The sequence below is a fragment of the Raphanus sativus genome, chromosome 7 (genome assembly GCF_000801105.2).
Source record: "Raphanus sativus cultivar WK10039 chromosome 7, ASM80110v3, whole genome shotgun sequence".
Taxonomy (NCBI): domain Eukaryota; kingdom Viridiplantae; phylum Streptophyta; class Magnoliopsida; order Brassicales; family Brassicaceae; genus Raphanus; species Raphanus sativus.
The window spans coordinates 5825129-5841739 of record NC_079517.1 but is presented as its reverse complement, the minus strand read 5'-3'; the positions used below and the strand labels follow the sequence as shown (position 1 = coordinate 5841739).

At 40.0% G+C, this 16611-nt stretch overlaps 4 protein-coding genes across 4 annotated transcripts; all 4 read left to right on the top strand.

Annotated features, from left to right (window-relative positions):
- The first annotated feature begins 116 nt into the window (after positions 1 to 116).
- LOC108818108 (disease resistance protein RPS6-like) lies at positions 117 to 4377 on the top strand. The gene is made up of 4 exons (XM_018590974.2): positions 117 to 690; positions 795 to 1938; positions 2018 to 2329; positions 2613 to 4377. Exons 1-4 carry the CDS (start codon positions 230 to 232, stop codon positions 3882 to 3884), a joined length of 3189 nt encoding a protein of 1062 aa, XP_018446476.1. The 5' UTR covers positions 117 to 229; the 3' UTR covers positions 3885 to 4377.
- Positions 4059 to 8323, top strand: LOC108818109 (UDP-glycosyltransferase 76C2). The gene is made up of 3 exons (XM_018590976.2): positions 4059 to 4200; positions 6429 to 7021; positions 7314 to 8323. Exons 2-3 carry the CDS (start codon positions 6544 to 6546, stop codon positions 8189 to 8191), a joined length of 1356 nt encoding a protein of 451 aa, XP_018446478.1. The 5' UTR covers positions 4059 to 4200; positions 6429 to 6543; the 3' UTR covers positions 8192 to 8323.
- A 314-nt stretch (positions 8324 to 8637) lies between these two features.
- LOC108814781 (UDP-glycosyltransferase 76C1) lies at positions 8638 to 10640 on the top strand. Its single transcript, XM_018587410.2, has 2 exons — positions 8638 to 9363; positions 9639 to 10640. Exons 1-2 carry the CDS (start codon positions 8892 to 8894, stop codon positions 10523 to 10525), a joined length of 1359 nt encoding a protein of 452 aa, XP_018442912.1. The 5' UTR covers positions 8638 to 8891; the 3' UTR covers positions 10526 to 10640.
- Positions 10641 to 10781: 141 nt separating this feature from the next.
- Positions 10782 to 11903, top strand: LOC108816467 (UDP-glycosyltransferase 76C3-like). Its single transcript, XM_018589044.2, has 2 exons — positions 10782 to 11323; positions 11476 to 11903. Exons 1-2 carry the CDS (start codon positions 10843 to 10845, stop codon positions 11901 to 11903), a joined length of 909 nt encoding a protein of 302 aa, XP_018444546.2. The 5' UTR covers positions 10782 to 10842.
- The last annotated feature ends 4708 nt before the right edge of the window (positions 11904 to 16611 follow it).

Sequence of the window (16611 nt, the reverse complement as noted above, 5' to 3'; positions counted from 1 at the left end):
TAGATCATATCCATTGGAAGTTTTTGGATAAATATCTCATTTATGAAGATCTTTTTATAAACTTATTTATTTATTTTCTAAAATTACATTTACATAAAACTCAACGAAACTTTTTTTTGGGGTAAAATAAGTCAACGAAACTTGCTTCAAAAGTCTTCCTCCTACCAACCGCGTTATTCCCCGTCCTTTCAAAATCTCTGTATGTACGTCAATCCTTTTTTTTTTACTGATGGCTTCATCTCGCAGCCGGAGCTTACAGGTGTTCCCAAGCTTCAGAGGCGAAGATGTTCGGCGAACATTCCTCAGCCACCTAATCGGTGCTCTCGATCGCAAACTAGTCCGCACCGTATTCAAAGACAGTCAGATCGAGCGTGGCCACTCGATCAGCCCAGCTCTCGTGCAGGCTATTAGAGACTCCAGGGTTTCGATCATAGTGCTCTCCAAGAACTACGCTTCCTCCAGCTGGTGCTTAGACGAATTGCTGGAGATCTTGAAGTGCAGGGAAGAGTTAGGTCAGATTGTTATGACCATCTTCTACGATTTGGACCCTTCTCATGTTAGGTATCAAACCGGAGAATTCGGTAAGGCCTTTGAGAAAACTTGCGAGAAGAAAACGGTAGATGAGGCTAAACAATGGCGTCTTGCTTTAACAGAAGTAGCAAACATCCACGGACATCATTCTCGTAAATGGTCTGACTCTTTTCTTTGTTTCTTTGTCTTTTCAATTTACTAATAAATATTTTGAATTTAATCTATATTGAAATTGATTTTTTTTTTTTTTTTTGGTTTATCAGGGACAGTGAAGCACACATGATAGAAGATTTCGTCAATGATGTTTCATGTAAGCTGAATTGCTCACAATCATCATCAGAAGAGTTTGATGGTTTGATTGGGGTCGAAGTTCATATAGCAAACATGGTTTCACTCTTGTGTCTGGATGCTGAAGAACAAGTATTGATGGTAGGGATTTGGGGTCCTTCAGGAATTGGGAAGACTACTATCGCAAGAGCTCTATTTGGTAGACTCTCTCACCGATTCCAAAGGTGTGTCTTCATCGATAGATCCTTCGTTGACAAGACTCTAGAAAATTTCAGAAGAATCAACTTGGATGATTACGGTGTGAAGCTGCAGTTGCAACAAAAATTCCTATCTGAGATTTTAGACCACAAGGATGTAAAGATTGATCATCTAGGCGTGTTAGGAGGAAGGCTACAGAACCATAGAGTTCTCATAGTTCTCGACGACGTGGATGATCGATTGCTTCTAGATGCCTTAGTCGGACAAGCTCTTTGGTTTGGTTCCGGTAGCAGAATCATTGTGATAACCAAGGATGTGCACTTGTTAAGAAGCCATGGTATTACTACTGAACGTGTTTACGAGGTGGTTTTCCCTTCTGAAGACCAAGCTCTCGAGATGTTCTGCCAATCCGCTTTTAAACGAAACTCTCCACCTGATGGTTTCACGGATCTTGCTGTCCAAGTTTCGAAACTCGCTGGTAATCTTCCTCTGGGTCTTAACCTTTTGGGTTCTTCTCTGCGAGGGAGGAACAAGGAGGATTGGATCGACATGCTACCTGAGCTCAGAACTTGTCTGAATGGAGACATCGAGAAAACGTTGAGATTCGGTTATGATCGGTTAAAGGAAACGCATAAGAGGTTGTTTCTTCACGTAGCGTGTTTGTTCAACGGAGAAGAAGTTGACAGCTTAAAATGGTTGCTCGCTGATAGTGACGTTGATGTTAACACTGGTCTTAGAGTTTTAGTTGAGAGGTCGCTTATACGTATAACAACAACACACTTGTGTAAAACTGTGGAGATGCATAGTTTGCTGCAAGAAATGGGTAGAGGAATTGTATCTGCACAGTCCTTTGACGAGCCTGGAGAACGTCAGTTTCTGATTGATTCCAAGAACATATGTGATGTACTTGAGGATAACACTGTAAGGAGTTTTTTTTTTCTTTTTCTTTTAAATAATATTCACTTCCATATATTTATTTTCTCATTTTGTATTTATTCAGGGTAGTAAAGCTGTTTTAGGTATATCGTGGAACATATCAGAAATTGATGAGTTGTTCACGTTGGAAGAGGGAGCATTCAAAGGGATGTGCAATCTCAGGTTTCTCAAGATTTACAAGAACCCGTTGGAGGAGCGTAATGAAGAAAACAAGTTGTACTTTCCCCAAGGCATACAATCTTTGTCTCGTCGACTTAGATTGTTACACTGGGATTCATATCCAATGACACGTATGCCTTCAGACTTTTCACCAGCGTATCTCGTTGAACTCGGTATGATAGATAGCGAGCTCGAGAAGATGTGGGAAGGAGTCCAAGTAAGTTTTTGTAGAGTAACGTCTACTTATATACCAAGTTTCTTATGATGGAGCGTCTGTGTGTGTTTTTTTATTTACCTACACAATAGGTCAGTTTTTTGCTTAATAGAAAAGTAAGCTAAATTAAAAGGTTTTTATGATACAAATACCAACTTGAAAGTTTGAAGTGATAGTCAAAAAAACTTTAAGTCTAAAGCGTCATGTACTATTTTCAAAATTTTTAATGCGATTTTCTCATTTATATAACCAAGTTTCTTATGATGGAGCGTTTTTTATGGTGCAGCCACTTAAATATCTAAAGAATATGAGTTTGTGGAGATCCAAAAAACTGAAAGAAGTCCCAGATCTTTCGAAAGCACCCAATCTCGAGGAACTGTATCTTGCTGATTGCCAGAGTCTAGAGACGCTTCCTTCTTCTATTCGGCACCTCAAGAAACTCAAGACTTTGAACATGGAAGAATGCAGAAAGCTCGAGGTTCTCCCAACGAACATCAACTTGGAATCTCTCTCTAACCTGACTCTCTTCGGATGCTCGCTGGTAAGAAGCTTTCCCGATATCTCACGCAACGTCTCAGTTCTCTCACTAGAGAACACGGCCATCGAAGAAGTTCCTTGGTGGATTGAGAAGATGACTGGTCTCACTGGCCTATTCATGAGTGGCTGCAGCAAGCTAAGCCGCATCTCGCCAAATATATCTAAACTCAAACATCTCGAGGATGTAGATTTTTCCTCCTGCTCTGCATTAACTGAAGATAGCTGGGACGACGATCCTCAGGTGATGGTGCCTGCTCCTATCGGAGACTTAGACATGTCTGATAACACTTTCACTAGACTTCCACACTCGTTCGTTTCCATTAAACCCCGAGAGCTTGACATAGGCAACTGCAGAAAGCTCGTGTCGCTGCCCGAGCTCCTACAGACGTCGTCGCTCAAAATACTACGTGCACAAGATTGCGTATCGCTCGAGAGAGTAGCATCTCACCGGTTTCGAAACCCGGAGACCATTCTTCATTTCATCAACTGCTTCGAACTAGAACAAGAATCCCTCATACGGAGTTCTGTTTTCAAGTACATGATCCTACCTGGTGGACGAGTACCCGAGTGTTTCGCTCATCGAGCTAGTGGAAGTTACTTGATGGTCCCTTTGGTTGAGAGCTTTCTCTATGGATCTTCCCTGCGATTCAGGGCTTGTCTCTTGATTGACACCGATTCAACTAAACCCACTTGGTTCAAAAGCGTTATCCGGGTGTGGTGTCTCCTCAAAGGCAGCCAAGGGAACAACCACTTCCACTCTAGTGATCTTCGTGTTCTCATCTTAGTTACACGTCTGTTGGACCGTCATCTAGCTGTATTTGACTGTTCTTTCCCTTTAGACAATGGTAACTATGACGCTGTGGAAATAAAGTTTGGATGGGATGTTTGCGAAATAAAAGAATGTGGTATACGATTCTTCTCTGAGGTCAGTCCCTCCTCCTCGGATAATCAGCCTGGTGATGCAAATAAACTATCTGAAGAGAACAGTGTTAGACAGCTGAAACGCAGGAAGCAAATGTGAACAGAAAGTCTCTTCTCCTCGGTGTGGCTGTTAAACGTCTAAATACCAAACCATTCTCTAGCTGGAATGCACAAGAAGCTGATCAAGACTTTTACCGCTGTGGAGAGAACTTGGGCAAGTTCTGAAGTTTATATAGTTTTGGCTTCTTCTGGATTTGTGTTCCAGCAACATTCACAAAATTTCAAAATACTGTGACAACATTGACGTATGTTATGGGGGTGTCTCCGCTTCCCTGGGAATGCTGAAGCTGTGCAACTGGTAACAATACCAACAATATTGCAGCTTGGGCTGGAGCTGACCCAGTAGGTTAACTGAGGTAAGCGAATACTTTAGCTGAAGATATTGTTGATACAGCAATAAGGAAAAAGAGAAACTCTGTGTCAATCTTAGTTTAGAGTTGAAACAAAAGCTTTATGAACTCACGTTAAGTATTGTTACAAAGCACAGCAAAAAAAAGCGGCAAACATCTCAAGTAGGCCTGCAATTTTGGTTATCCAAAAATGAACTGAACCGTTGATTTTTTTATTAACTTAAATTTTGAAAACTAATTTCAAAATTAACCGAATTTAATTTTAGTTCGATTTTCGGTTTTCACTTTTATTTCTGAAAATAACTGATCTTTTGGGTTAATTTAGGTTTAGTTTTCTAAAATATTCAAATATTTTTTTGTTAAAATAGGTTATTCCGGTTAAATTTTTGTTATTTTCATTTTTTCGGTTAATTTTTATTTTTTATGATTAATATTGGTTATTTTCAAATATTTTTTGGTTTTCTTAATTTTTTTTTGAAAATCGAAAACCAAATCGAACTAAACAAAAAATAAAATTATTTTTAAAAATCTTACTGAATTAAACCAAATCCAAAGTCGTAATCGAACTGAAAACCAAAAATTCCGGTTTGGTTCAAACAAAAATCCCAAGACTAATCTCGAAGATGTACCACATAATCAAATAATATTGACTAGATCTCGGCCGGTTTATAAATAGAAATATTAATATTTATATTCAGAATATTTATGATTAAATTATAAATACTTTCGTGTTATCCTGTAACTCAATACAATTTGACCGATGGGAGTATCATCTTTTTAATATATGACTACCACTTGAAAAAGATCATCCTCCTATAAATCACTAACTAGATCTTGACCCGTGCTTTAGAAGCGCGGAATATTTTACGATGAAAAATTTCATTAATAACTTAATAAATATTTTGGTAAATTTTAAAGAGTGTGTATTTAAAATATTTTTGCATTTAAATCAGTGTTTTTAAATTCAACCCGATTATGATTACACCGGTTAATCCGGAGATCTAACAATTCAATTTAGATTTTTAAAATATTCATATTAAAAAAATTACTACCCGAGACTAACCGATTGAACTGATGGATGACCGATATGTAATCTAATTTGATTTAAATTATAATAGTTTCATAATCTGTAATCTTATAATCCAAAATTTAAAGTTCATTATTTTACAATTTATGAAATTATGACGTTTCTACAAAATTTTAAAGAGAAAATGATAGATATAAAATAACTAAAATTAATTATTGTATTGTTTGGAAACATTGATAGTGGTATAAAAATATATTGTTGGAAACAGTGATAGTAGTATAAAGAAATAAGTATATTGTTTGGATATAGATAGTAGTATAAAAAATAAATATTAGTGATTAATGTAGGTTTAACTATAAAGTATAAATGTGTATTTAATTTAAAAACTTACAAATAAATGTTAAGTCCAATAGAATGTTTCTGTTTTAATAAGATAGATTTTTATTTTTTTAACCTATATTGGTTCATAAGATTTAAAATATTTCAGTTATTGAAATCTGACAACATATTTTCATAATGGCTAAAGATATTATTCTAGTTATTGTTTAAATGTATAATGATTTTTATTAGGAAAGAAATCATATACAATTAGATTTAAGATATTTTGTTAAGATCTTTTAATTAATAGTCCAACTATGATTTTTAATAGTAGATTTTTTGTACTTATCTTTTATTATAGTAGATGTTTATTCAATATAATTGTAAGAAAATTTGTCAATATAAAGTAATTCTGTAAAAGTGAGGATTTTTGAATGACAATAAACAATATTCCCTCCGTTCCTCTGAAAGTAAGATTTTCTAGAGTTTTCACGTTTATTAAGATTACAATAAATATTTGCCAACTTTAGTTTACTATTTATGTTTTATACAATTTCCAATAACCATCAACCAAATAAAATTTAATCTATTCAAATATTCACAATTAATGATCCTCAAAAATATACAAAAATACCTTAAAAATATAGAAAATCTTTGTTTGTGGAACAAAAATAAAATCCATAAAAGCTTATTTTCAGGAAGATATGGAGTATATTTCTTGCCAATTTGTCTTAAAGGCTACATTATCAAAATCCACAATATCTCTGATAGTGACCACATAGGAGTATTTATAAATTTAAAATCCAAAAGGTCAAAAAAATGGGTGGAAAGTTGAATAAGTCTAAAACCAAACACACACATAACTATGAAGGTTTTGTCTGCTTTATAGATTCTCCGTATCTGTCTAAAACAACGATTGGATAAAGTACATAGAGGTTTGGTCCTTTCATTAAAAGCCCACAAGAACAAGAAAAACAACAAGAAGAAGAGCTTCGTCATTTTCAATGGAGAAGAGCAACGGTACGCGAGTGATTCTCTTCCCTTTGCCATTACAAGGCTGCATAAACCCTATGCTTCAGCTCGCCAACATCCTTTACTCGAGAGGTTTCTCCATCACTGTCGTCCACACGCGCTTCAACGCTCCAAAAGCTTCAAACCATCCTCTCTTCGCCTTCTTAGAGATTTCAGATGGCTTGTCTGAATCCCAGATCAACGACGATCCTACCTCTAACGTTATGTCCCTCCTCGCGCAAATCAACGTCAACGCTGAGACCCCGTTTCGTGACTGCTTGCAGAAGCTGTTGCTTCGAGTGTCTGAGAGGGTTAGCTGTTTGATCGATGATTGCGGATGGCTCTTCACACAGTCTGTCGCAGAGGGTTTGAATATCCCGAGGCTTGTTCTCTCTACTTTCAAAGCCACTTTCTTGAATGCTTATCCTATTCTCCCGTGTGTCCGAACCAAAGGCTATCTTCCAGTTTCAGGTAATTTTAGACCTTTCAACTATTAAAAAAATTATTTTAGCATGATTTTTTAAAAATTATAGTACATAAAATGTTATAAAATATAAATAAGAAAATATTTTAAATAATATTTTTTAAAATACAAGAATATTATTTTTGTTTTTGAAAGAATTTAAAATTTTCATTAAAAAAAAATAATTTTTTTTTTTTTTTTTTAATTGAACCCCTGATATTATGGGTCTCACTGACTGAGCCGGCACTGCACCTGTCTTTAGGCACTTTCAAAATGGTTTTTGAACTTTTTGTGTCTCAGATTCGGAAGCAGAGGACTCTGTTCTTGAGTTCCCTCCTCTTCTAAAGAGAGATCTTTCAAGGCTTTACGGTGAATTTGGAGAGAAACTCGATCCATTCATAGATACTATTGTCGACACGACGATGAGATCTTCAGGTCTTGTATTCATGTCCTGCGAAGAGCTGGAGAAAGATTCTTTGACTCTTTCCAACGAAATCTTCAAGGTCCCAGTCTTTGCGATTGGTCCGTTTCACAGCTATTTCTCTGCTTCGTCTAGTAGCCTTTTCAGACAAGACGAGACTTGCGTTCACTGGTTAGATAACCAAGAGGATAAGTCCGTTATCTACGTGAGTCTAGGAAGCGTTGTGAACATAACCGAATCAGAGTTTTTGGAGATTGCTTGGGGTTTAAGCAACAGCAAACAGCCTTTCTTGTGGGTGGTACGACCAGGCTTAATCTTAGGCGCGGAGTGGATCGAACCGCTCTCGGAAGAGCTCGTGAGGAGCCTCGAAGAGAAAGGGAAGATAGTGAAATGGTCTCCACAGCAGGAGGTTCTTGCGCACCGAGCCGTTGGAGGGTTCTTGACACACAACGGTTGGAACTCGACGCTTGAGAGTATATGCGAAGGGGTACCAATGATCTGTTTACCTGGAGGTTGGGATCAGATGCTGAATGCAAGATTTGTGAGCGATGTTTGGAGGGTTGGAATCCACTTGGAGGGTCAGATAGAGAGGAAGGAGATCGAGAAAGCTGTGAGGATGTTAATGGTGGAAAGCGAAGGAGCAAAGATTCGTGAGAGGATGAATGTTTTGAAAGATGAAGTTGGGAGATCGGTTAAAGATGGTGGCTCTTCAGTTCGATCTATAGAAACCCTAGCGAATCATATACTTTCGCTGTAACGTTTCCTCTAAAATTCAAAACATTTCTCAATGTTGTCTTGATTGTGGAATAACTTGATGTAATCGAGTTACCTAATGTAAGTGATGTAATCGAAAAATTTCAATAAACTTGTTTGTTTTATTGCAAAACAACATACAGTACTATTAGGTTAAACACTCTTTATTTAAAATAAATATAGGTATTGATTTGTATATTTAAAATATTATTCTTGTGCATTTTAAATGTGTGCTTTTGTATTTTCTCTTTATAAGAAAAAAGTTTTTTCAAACAAAACATATAGATTTATCACTGAATAAAGATAGATATTGATAAAATAGTATTGTTGTGCATTTTAAACGTGTGCTTTTGTATTTCTCTTTATCAAAAAGTTATTTTTAAACAAAACGGTAATAGATTCGATTCACTCATAGATTTATCACTGAATCAAACTCAACTGTTCTCTGTAATGATCACACACAAGAAAAGCAACATCCCTGTCCTAATCAAGTACATGTGTCACACTTATCCTATGTGTCACATCCTGTCCTAATCAAGTACATGTGTCACACTTATCGTATGTGTCACTAGACGTAGGCCGGTCTTCAGTGGATAAACTAGTTTTCTTATTGTACGGTCTTCATTCATTCTCTAGAATCGTTAACTAGAAAGATAATCAAACTGCAAAAGAGAGGAAGAAGGAAGAATCTTTGATTCTTGAAAATGGAGAAACGAAACAAGAGACGAGTGATTCTCTTCCCTCTACCATTACAAGGCTGCATAAACCCTATGCTTCAGCTAGCAAAGATCCTGTTCTCAAGAGGCTTCTCAATCACCATCATCCACACGCGCTTCAACGCGCCCAAATCATCAGACCACCCTCTCTTCACTTTCCTACAGCTCCCCGACGGCTTGTCCGAAACCCAGACCCAGTCTCGCGACGTCCTGCTTCAGCTCACCCTTCTCAACAACAACTGCGAGAACCCGTTACGACAGTGTTTGACTAAACTCATCAAACCCGAGGAAGGTTGTGAGATCAGCTGTTTGATCGATGATTCTGGTTGGGTTTTCACACAGTCCGTTGCGGATAGTTTCAATCTTCCGAGATTCGTCCTCTGTGCGTATAAGTTCACGTTCTTTCTCGGACATCTCCTTGTCCCTCAGCTTCGCCGTGAAGGGTTTCTTCCGTTTCCAGGTAACGGCTTCGATCTTATTCGAGTTATAGATATATGTATACCGATTTAGTAACTCGGTACAAGTTGGTTTAGTTTCCAAGAATCATCATATTCAACATCTTAGTCTGTTAAAATGTACAGTGATGAATATAGATAGCTGGTTTAAGCTAAAGGAAACTAAACCAACTTGTACCGAGTTACTAAACCGGTATACATATATCTATAACTCTAATAGATCTCAGTAATATTATCATTTGTCTCTGTTTTTCTTGAACTTTTGGCGGTTCTGTTTCAGATTCCGAAGCAGAGGACTCTGTTCCGGTGTTTCAACCGCTTCGAAAGAAAGATCTCGCGAGAATCATGGGAAGCAAAGATCAAGCTGAGCCGCTGGATGCTTACTTGGTCAAGATACTCGAAACGATGAAGCAAGCTTCAGGGCTCATAGTCATGTCCTGCGAAGAGCTCGACAGAGATTCGATCGCCGAGTCCCACAGAGTCTTCACCTTTCCTATATACCCCATAGGCCCACCTCACATCCACGACGTCCCAGCCTCGTCTAGCAGCTTGTTCGAGCCGGACCAAAGCTGCATTCCATGGTTGGATAAGCAAGAAACGAGATCAGTGATCTACGTGAGCTTAGGGAGCATTGTGAGTGTAACCGAGTCTCAGTTCTTGGAGATTGCTTGTGGGTTAAGCCAAACAAACCTGTCTTTCTTGTGGGTTGTCAGGCCAGGTTCTGTCCAAGGCAGAGAGTGGATCGAGTCGTTACCGTTAGGGTTCATGGAAGGTCTTAACGGGAAGGGAAAGATAGTGAAATGGGCACCGCAGATAGACGTTCTCGCGCATAGAGCCACGGGTGGGTTTTTGACACACAATGGATGGAACTCGACGCTAGAGAGTATATGCGAAGGGGTTCCTATGATCAGCTTGCCTTTTGTGTGGGACCAGTGGCTTAACGCGAGATTCGTTAGTGATGTATGGAGGATAGGGATTCACTTGGAAGGTCGCATAGAGAGAAGAGTAATCGAGAGAACCGTGACAAGACTAATGGTTGAACCAGAAGGAGAAAAGATTCGAGGGAGAGTTAAAGTGCTGCGAGATGAAGTAAGAAGATCGGTTCAACGAGGAGGGTCATCATCTCGTCATCTAGATGATCTGGTTGATCGTATTACATCCTTCTAGCTTCATAGTTTGAATAGAGTGTGATCACTTTTCATTAGAAAAAAAAAAAGAATGTGACCGTTATATGTTGTATATGTGACTCATGAACTTCTTTAAAAACTATTTGCTCTGTTCCTACTAGGCTGCAACTTGAATTAGAATAATAATACAAAACCAGATCAACTAAACGGATCTGGTCTTTCTTTATTAGCACACATCGAGAAAAGAAGAGTTTTGTCTCTAACGTTACATTACAGAAATATATTTCTTATGTTAAATATATATTATCAGGAGATTTGCATCTGCTTTGAAACAAACAAGGAAAAAAAAAAGCTTCAATGGAGAAGAGTAATGGCCTGCGAGTGATTCTCTTTCCACTACCATTACAAGGATGCATTAACCCCATGTTTCAGCTAGCCAGGATTCTACACTCGAGAGGTTTCTCCATCACTGTGATCCACACGCGCTACAACGCTCCAAAAGCTTCAAGCCACCCTCTCTTCACCTTCTTGGAGATCCAAGACGGCTTGTCCGAAGCAGAGACAAGTACTCACGATGTCACACATCTCCTGATGCTTCTCAACCGAAGCTGCGAGTCTCCGTTTCGTGACTGTTTGACTAAACTGTTGCATTCTGAAACAGAGGAAGAGAAACAGAGGATTAGCTGTTTGATCCATGATGCTGGATGGATCTTCACACAACCCGTCGCTCAGAGTCTGAATCTCCCAAGATTGGTCCTTAATACCTATAAAGTCTCCTTCTTCGTAGGTCACTTTGTTCTTCCTAAGCTCCGCCGTGAAAGATATCTTCCTCTGCAAGGTACTATTTACATATTTATTACTATTATTTTCCTATAGAGGCTGACTTTCATGGTCAGATTTTTTCTACAAAACATCTAAATATTACAGTTTTGATTAGTCATATGTAATCATTATCTATCAAACTATATATACTAACATCAATATTTTTAGGTTCGATCATGTATCAAGAACAAGATGAACCAGTAGAGGAGTTTCCGCCGCTTCGAAAGAAGGATCTTATACGGATTCTTGACGAAGAGACAGAGCTTCTAGACTCGTACTTGGATATGATTTTGGAAACCACAAAGGCATCTTCAGGTATTATTTTTGTGTCATCCTGTGAAGAGTTGGATCAAGACTCACTCATCAAAGCACGTAAAGACTTTCAAGTCCCCATATTTGCGATTGGACCTTCTCATAGCTACTTCCCAGGCTCTTCTAGCAGTTTGTTTACACCAGACCAGACTTGTATTCAATGGTTAGATAAACAAGAAGACAAATCCGTGATTTACGTGAGCTTCGGGAGCTTTGTTACCATCAGTGAATCAGAGTTACTGGAGATTGCTTGGGGTCTAAGAAAGAGCGACCATAAAATATGAATATAACGTGTCGTTCTATTGATCATACCACCAAGGGTTTATATACATAGAGAATAGGAAACATAGGATTAACATAAATCCCACCTAAGATATAGGAATATTAACATTATCATTATCCCTTTACCCCCCCTCAAGTTGGTAATGACATATCGCGAATTCCCAACTTGGATAATAGAAACTGAAATGCAGGTGCTGGCAATGCCTTAGTAAGCAAGTCTGCAGGTTGATTCTTTGTAGTAATATGTTCCGTTGTAAGAAGCTTAGCTTTGACTGCATCCCGAACTGTATGACAATCATTCTCAACATGCTTCGTACGTTCATGAAACACCGGGTTCTTTGCTATATGAATCGCAGCCTGACTATCACAAAACATTCGCATTGGTTGAGGATGTGCAAATCCAAGCTGAAGAAGAAGACGCTTGAGCCATTTTAGTTCACAAGTTGTGTCTGCCATAGACCTATATTCAGCCTCAGCTGAAGACCGAGAGACCGTTCGTTGCTTCTTTGTCTTCCACGAGACGATCGAATCACCAAGCAAGACAACATAGGCGCTCAAAGATCGTCGAGTAAGTGGGCAGGCTGACCAATCCGAATCCGAGTACGCCGTCAAGCTCAAATTACTATTAGATGTAAGCATAATACCCTGATCAGGGCAACCCTTCAGGTATCGGACCACACGCAAAGCAGCTATCCAATGGTCCTCGGTTGGTTTCTGCATAAATTGGGAAAGAATGTGGACAATGTAACTCAGCTCAGGGCGAGTAAAAGTGAGGTAGATGAGGCGACCAATGAGCCGGCGGTATTTGCTAGGATCAGACATACGAGTGCTCTTGCTAAGGGCAAGTTTATGATGTAGTTCAGTAGGCACCGGGGATGGTTTAGCACCCAACAGACCACACTCGGTAATGATATCTAGTGCATATTTTCGTTGAGAGACAAAGATACCGTCAGGTCCTCTTGCAATCTCCAAACCAAGAAAGTATTTAACTTTACCCAAGTCTTTCATCTTAAAGCAAGTGTGGAGATAGTTTTTGAAGCGATCAATTGTAGCGACATCGTTCCCAGCGATGATAAAGTCATCGACATACACCAGTATGTGAAGACATACATTGTCTTTCACAAACGAAAATAGAGAGTAGTCTTCGTAACTCTGTGTAAAACCAAACGCAATGAGTGCCGTACTGAGCTTTGCAAACCAGCAGCGAGGGGATTGTTTAAGACCATATAACGATTTGCGAAGTCTGCACACCTTGGTCGCATCATCTGTCTTGAACCCAGGTGGAAGTGTCATATATATCTCTTCCTCAAGGTCGCCATGAAGGAACGCATTATGGACGTCCATTTGATGGAGTTCCCATCTTTTAGCTGCTGCAACTTTCAGAATAAAACGAACCGTATTCATCTTTGCGACCGGTGCGAAGGTGTCTCTATAATCAAGACCTTCTTTTTGGCGATTTCCACATGCGACAAGGCGAGCTTTAGGTCTTTCCAGGGTACCATCAGCCCTGTATTTGTTAGAGTAGAGCCACTGGCAACTGATAGCTCGTTTCCCTGGTGGTAGATGAGTCACGTCCCAAGTATGATTGTCCTCCAAGGCCGTGATCTCGGTTTTCATCGCCCCATTAAACCGTGGATCATTAACTGCTTCCTTAAAATTCTTAGGGACATAGTCAGTTGTTATAGTTTCCAAGAAAGCCTGATGCTTCGCACTAAAGGCAGCAGTCGAAGAATAATCAGAAATAGGGTACAGAGATGTACCTGAGACCGTAGTCGGAGAACTCTGTTTCTGAGCTGTTGCAGAGTGAGAAGCGTGAGAGGGGTCTTTAGTATGCGCAGAGTTGGTCAGATAGTTTTTCAGAAGAATGGAAGGTTTCTTTACTCGTTGACCGCGACCAAGAATTTCAGGCAGTCCCGGGGATGACACTGCCTCAGTCTGAACCGGCAACAAAGGTGGAGATGATGGAGGTAATGTAGGTGTAGACTTAGGTGTAGAAGTAGGTGTAGATGTAGGGGATGCGGGGTCTGTAGTTGCAGGAGTCCCAGATGGAGATACATCTGAGAGTGTGACCTGCGGAGACGTAGTAGGTAGTGTCGGATTCGATGGCTGTTCCGGTGAAAGGAGCCAGTCATCTACCGGAATATCGGACTGTAGGGTTGGTGGCGTGATATACATAGTATCCTCAATCCCTGGAAACTTATCTTCAAGGAAGACCACATCACGGCTCGTAAAAAATTCATTGGACTCAAGATCATAGAGGCGCCATGCCTTCTTACCGAAGGGGTAGCCCATAAAGAGGCACTTGCGACTTCGAGCACTAAATTTGTCTCTGTCTCGTGGTCGTGTGTGTGCATAGCATAGGCATCCAAACACCCTTAACTGATCGTAGAGAGGAGGAGATCCATGTAGAACTTCATATGGCGTTTTACCATCTAAAACATGTGTAGGAGTGCGGTTAATCATATGTGCCGCAGCTAATATACTTTCCCCCCAGAAGTCCACCGGTAAGCGAGACTGGAACAAGCAGGCACGAGCCACATTGAGAATATGACGGTGCTTGCGTTCAACTCTGCCGTTTTGTTGAGGTGTATAGGTGCAGGACGTCTGGTGGATAATACCGTGTTCACGAAAGTATGGCGCCAAGGTCATGAACTCAGTACCATTATCTGTCCGAACCACTTTCACTTGCTTCCCAAACTGTCGCTCAGCCATTGCACAAAAATTTCGTAATAGGGAAGCCACTTCAGATTTTTCAAGCATAAGGTATGTCCAAACTGCTCGTGAGTGATCATCGACAATTGTCAAAAAATATACTGCCCCACACGAGGCTGGTGTGCGATAAGGTCCCCATACGTCGCAATGAATCAAAGCAAAAGGTATAATAGCTTTATTAATACTGTCGGGAAACACCTTGCGAGTCTGTTTTGCTTTAAAACAAATGTCACATTGACTAGAATCAGAAAAATCTATCTTAAAATTCTTAAACACCGGTAAAGTAGATAAAGCCTTGTAGGATGGATGTCCAAGTCTTCGATGCCATAGAGTGGAAGTAGAACCTTGCGACTTAGAAACCCCATGAACTCTTGCGACTTTGACACCCGTAAAGTAGTAGACCCCCTCACGTTCTTCACCTGCTCCAATCAGAGTCCTCGAAAAACGGTCCTGTAATACACATAGAGTATCAGTAAAGATTGCAATGCAGCCAGTTTGTTTTAACAATTTTGAAACTGATATAAGTGTGCAAGTGAAGTCTGGAACAAATAGAACTTCATGTAGCACATAATCCTTGCTAATACGTAAAGATCCTCGTTTAGTAGCATGAGAATCACGCCCATTAGGAAACGTCACGGGCGATGCCGAGATATCATAGATATCATGGAGTAACTTAAGGTCTCCTGTCATATGATGGGATGCTCCTGTGTCAATTATAACATCAGTAAGTGTAGTTTTACCCGACAAACGTTCCGATGATAGATTGCTTTGTTGGTGTTGTAGTAGAGAGATCAGAGAAGCTATCTGGTCGGAGTTGATCGTTGGCGAGTTCTGGCTGGCATTAGCACGACCTCTTCCACGTCCACGGTTGTTGCTAGAGCGACCACCGCGACCTCCTCGTTGACCCGGAGAAGACGTACTTTGCTGTTGTTTCTCAAGAAACCATTCTGGGTAACCATGGACAAGGAAGCATTCAGTGATATCATGCCCTGTCCGTCCACAATGAGTGCATGTACGTGCGGGATCACGAGAGCGTGGAGGCATAATCTCAACCTTGGTAGTAGGTTCTGTTTTGACAGAAAACCCCAACGCCTCTGATCGTTGTTCCTTGGAGCGAGTAGATGTCATGTTTTGTTCTTCACGAATCACTCGGGAGTAAACAATATTGAGATCAGGTAATGGTTCCTCATCCGTGATACGAGACCGGATCGAAGCGAAGCGCGAGTCATCGAGCCCGAAGAGGAATTTATGGACTTTAGCATCTTCTCTCTCTTTTTCTATGTCAGCAGCCGCCTCACAAGTGCAGGGACGAGCCGTCTTCATGTTTTGCAGTTCTTCCCACAGCTTCGTGAGCCGCCCGTAATAGTCAAGAACCGATTTACCGTCTTGCTTACAGTTTGTAATCTCATCCAGTATTTGATGCAAGCGTGTACCGTTCCTAACCGAGAAGCGGAAGCGTAGTGTCTCCCAAAGCTTATGCGCCTCAGGGACATGAGTAACAGTTGATCGTACTTTCGAGTCAATCGAAGTTCTAATCCAACCGACAATCATGGAGTTGGTTGCAAGCCATCGGGACAGATCAGGTTCTGTTGCAGGTTTCACAATCGTGCCATCTATGAAACCAATCTTCCTCTTTGCCTGTAGTGAGTTCCGAAGCTCCGTAGACCACTCGGAATAGTTTTCATGAGTGAGCAGAACAGACGTGATCAAAGCTCCCGGGTTGTCGGATGGAGCTAGGTAGTATGGTGAAGCATCAATGACGTTAGGTGGGAGTGTAGGGTTAGCGTTAGTAGCCGATGAGTTAACCGTAGATAATTCAGCCATCGTTTATGATAACGATGGTAGAGAAGTAGTAGGGTAGTTTGTAGAAATAGTAGGGTAGTTTGTAGAAGACAATGAATAGTAGAAAAAGAAAAAATTAGGTCATAGAGATCTTAGCTCTGATACCATAAAATATGAATATAACGTGTCGTTCTATTGATCATACCACCAAGGGTT

What these genes read in the sequence shown, in the direction of transcription:
- LOC108818108 (XM_018590974.2), top strand. Translation starts at nt 230, where the DNA reads ATGGCTTCATCTCGCAGCCGGAGCTTACAGGTGTTCCCAAGCTTCAGA. An exon ending in ATGTACTTGAGGATAACACT is followed by an intron (nt 1,939 to 2,017) that starts GTAAGGAGTTTT and finishes GTATTTATTCAG; the next exon opens with GGTAGTAAAGCTGTTTTAGG. An exon ending in AGATGTGGGAAGGAGTCCAA is followed by an intron (nt 2,330 to 2,612) that starts GTAAGTTTTTGT and finishes TTTATGGTGCAG; the next exon opens with CCACTTAAATATCTAAAGAA.
- LOC108818109 (XM_018590976.2), top strand. Translation starts at nt 6,544, where the DNA reads ATGGAGAAGAGCAACGGTACGCGAGTGATTCTCTTCCCTTTGCCATTA. An exon ending in AGGCTATCTTCCAGTTTCAG is followed by an intron (nt 7,022 to 7,313) that starts GTAATTTTAGAC and finishes TTTGTGTCTCAG; the next exon opens with ATTCGGAAGCAGAGGACTCT.
- LOC108814781 (XM_018587410.2), top strand. Translation starts at nt 8,892, where the DNA reads ATGGAGAAACGAAACAAGAGACGAGTGATTCTCTTCCCTCTACCATTA. An exon ending in AGGGTTTCTTCCGTTTCCAG is followed by an intron (nt 9,364 to 9,638) that starts GTAACGGCTTCG and finishes GTTCTGTTTCAG; the next exon opens with ATTCCGAAGCAGAGGACTCT.
- LOC108816467 (XM_018589044.2), top strand. Translation starts at nt 10,843, where the DNA reads ATGGAGAAGAGTAATGGCCTGCGAGTGATTCTCTTTCCACTACCATTA. An exon ending in AAGATATCTTCCTCTGCAAG is followed by an intron (nt 11,324 to 11,475) that starts GTACTATTTACA and finishes CAATATTTTTAG; the next exon opens with GTTCGATCATGTATCAAGAA.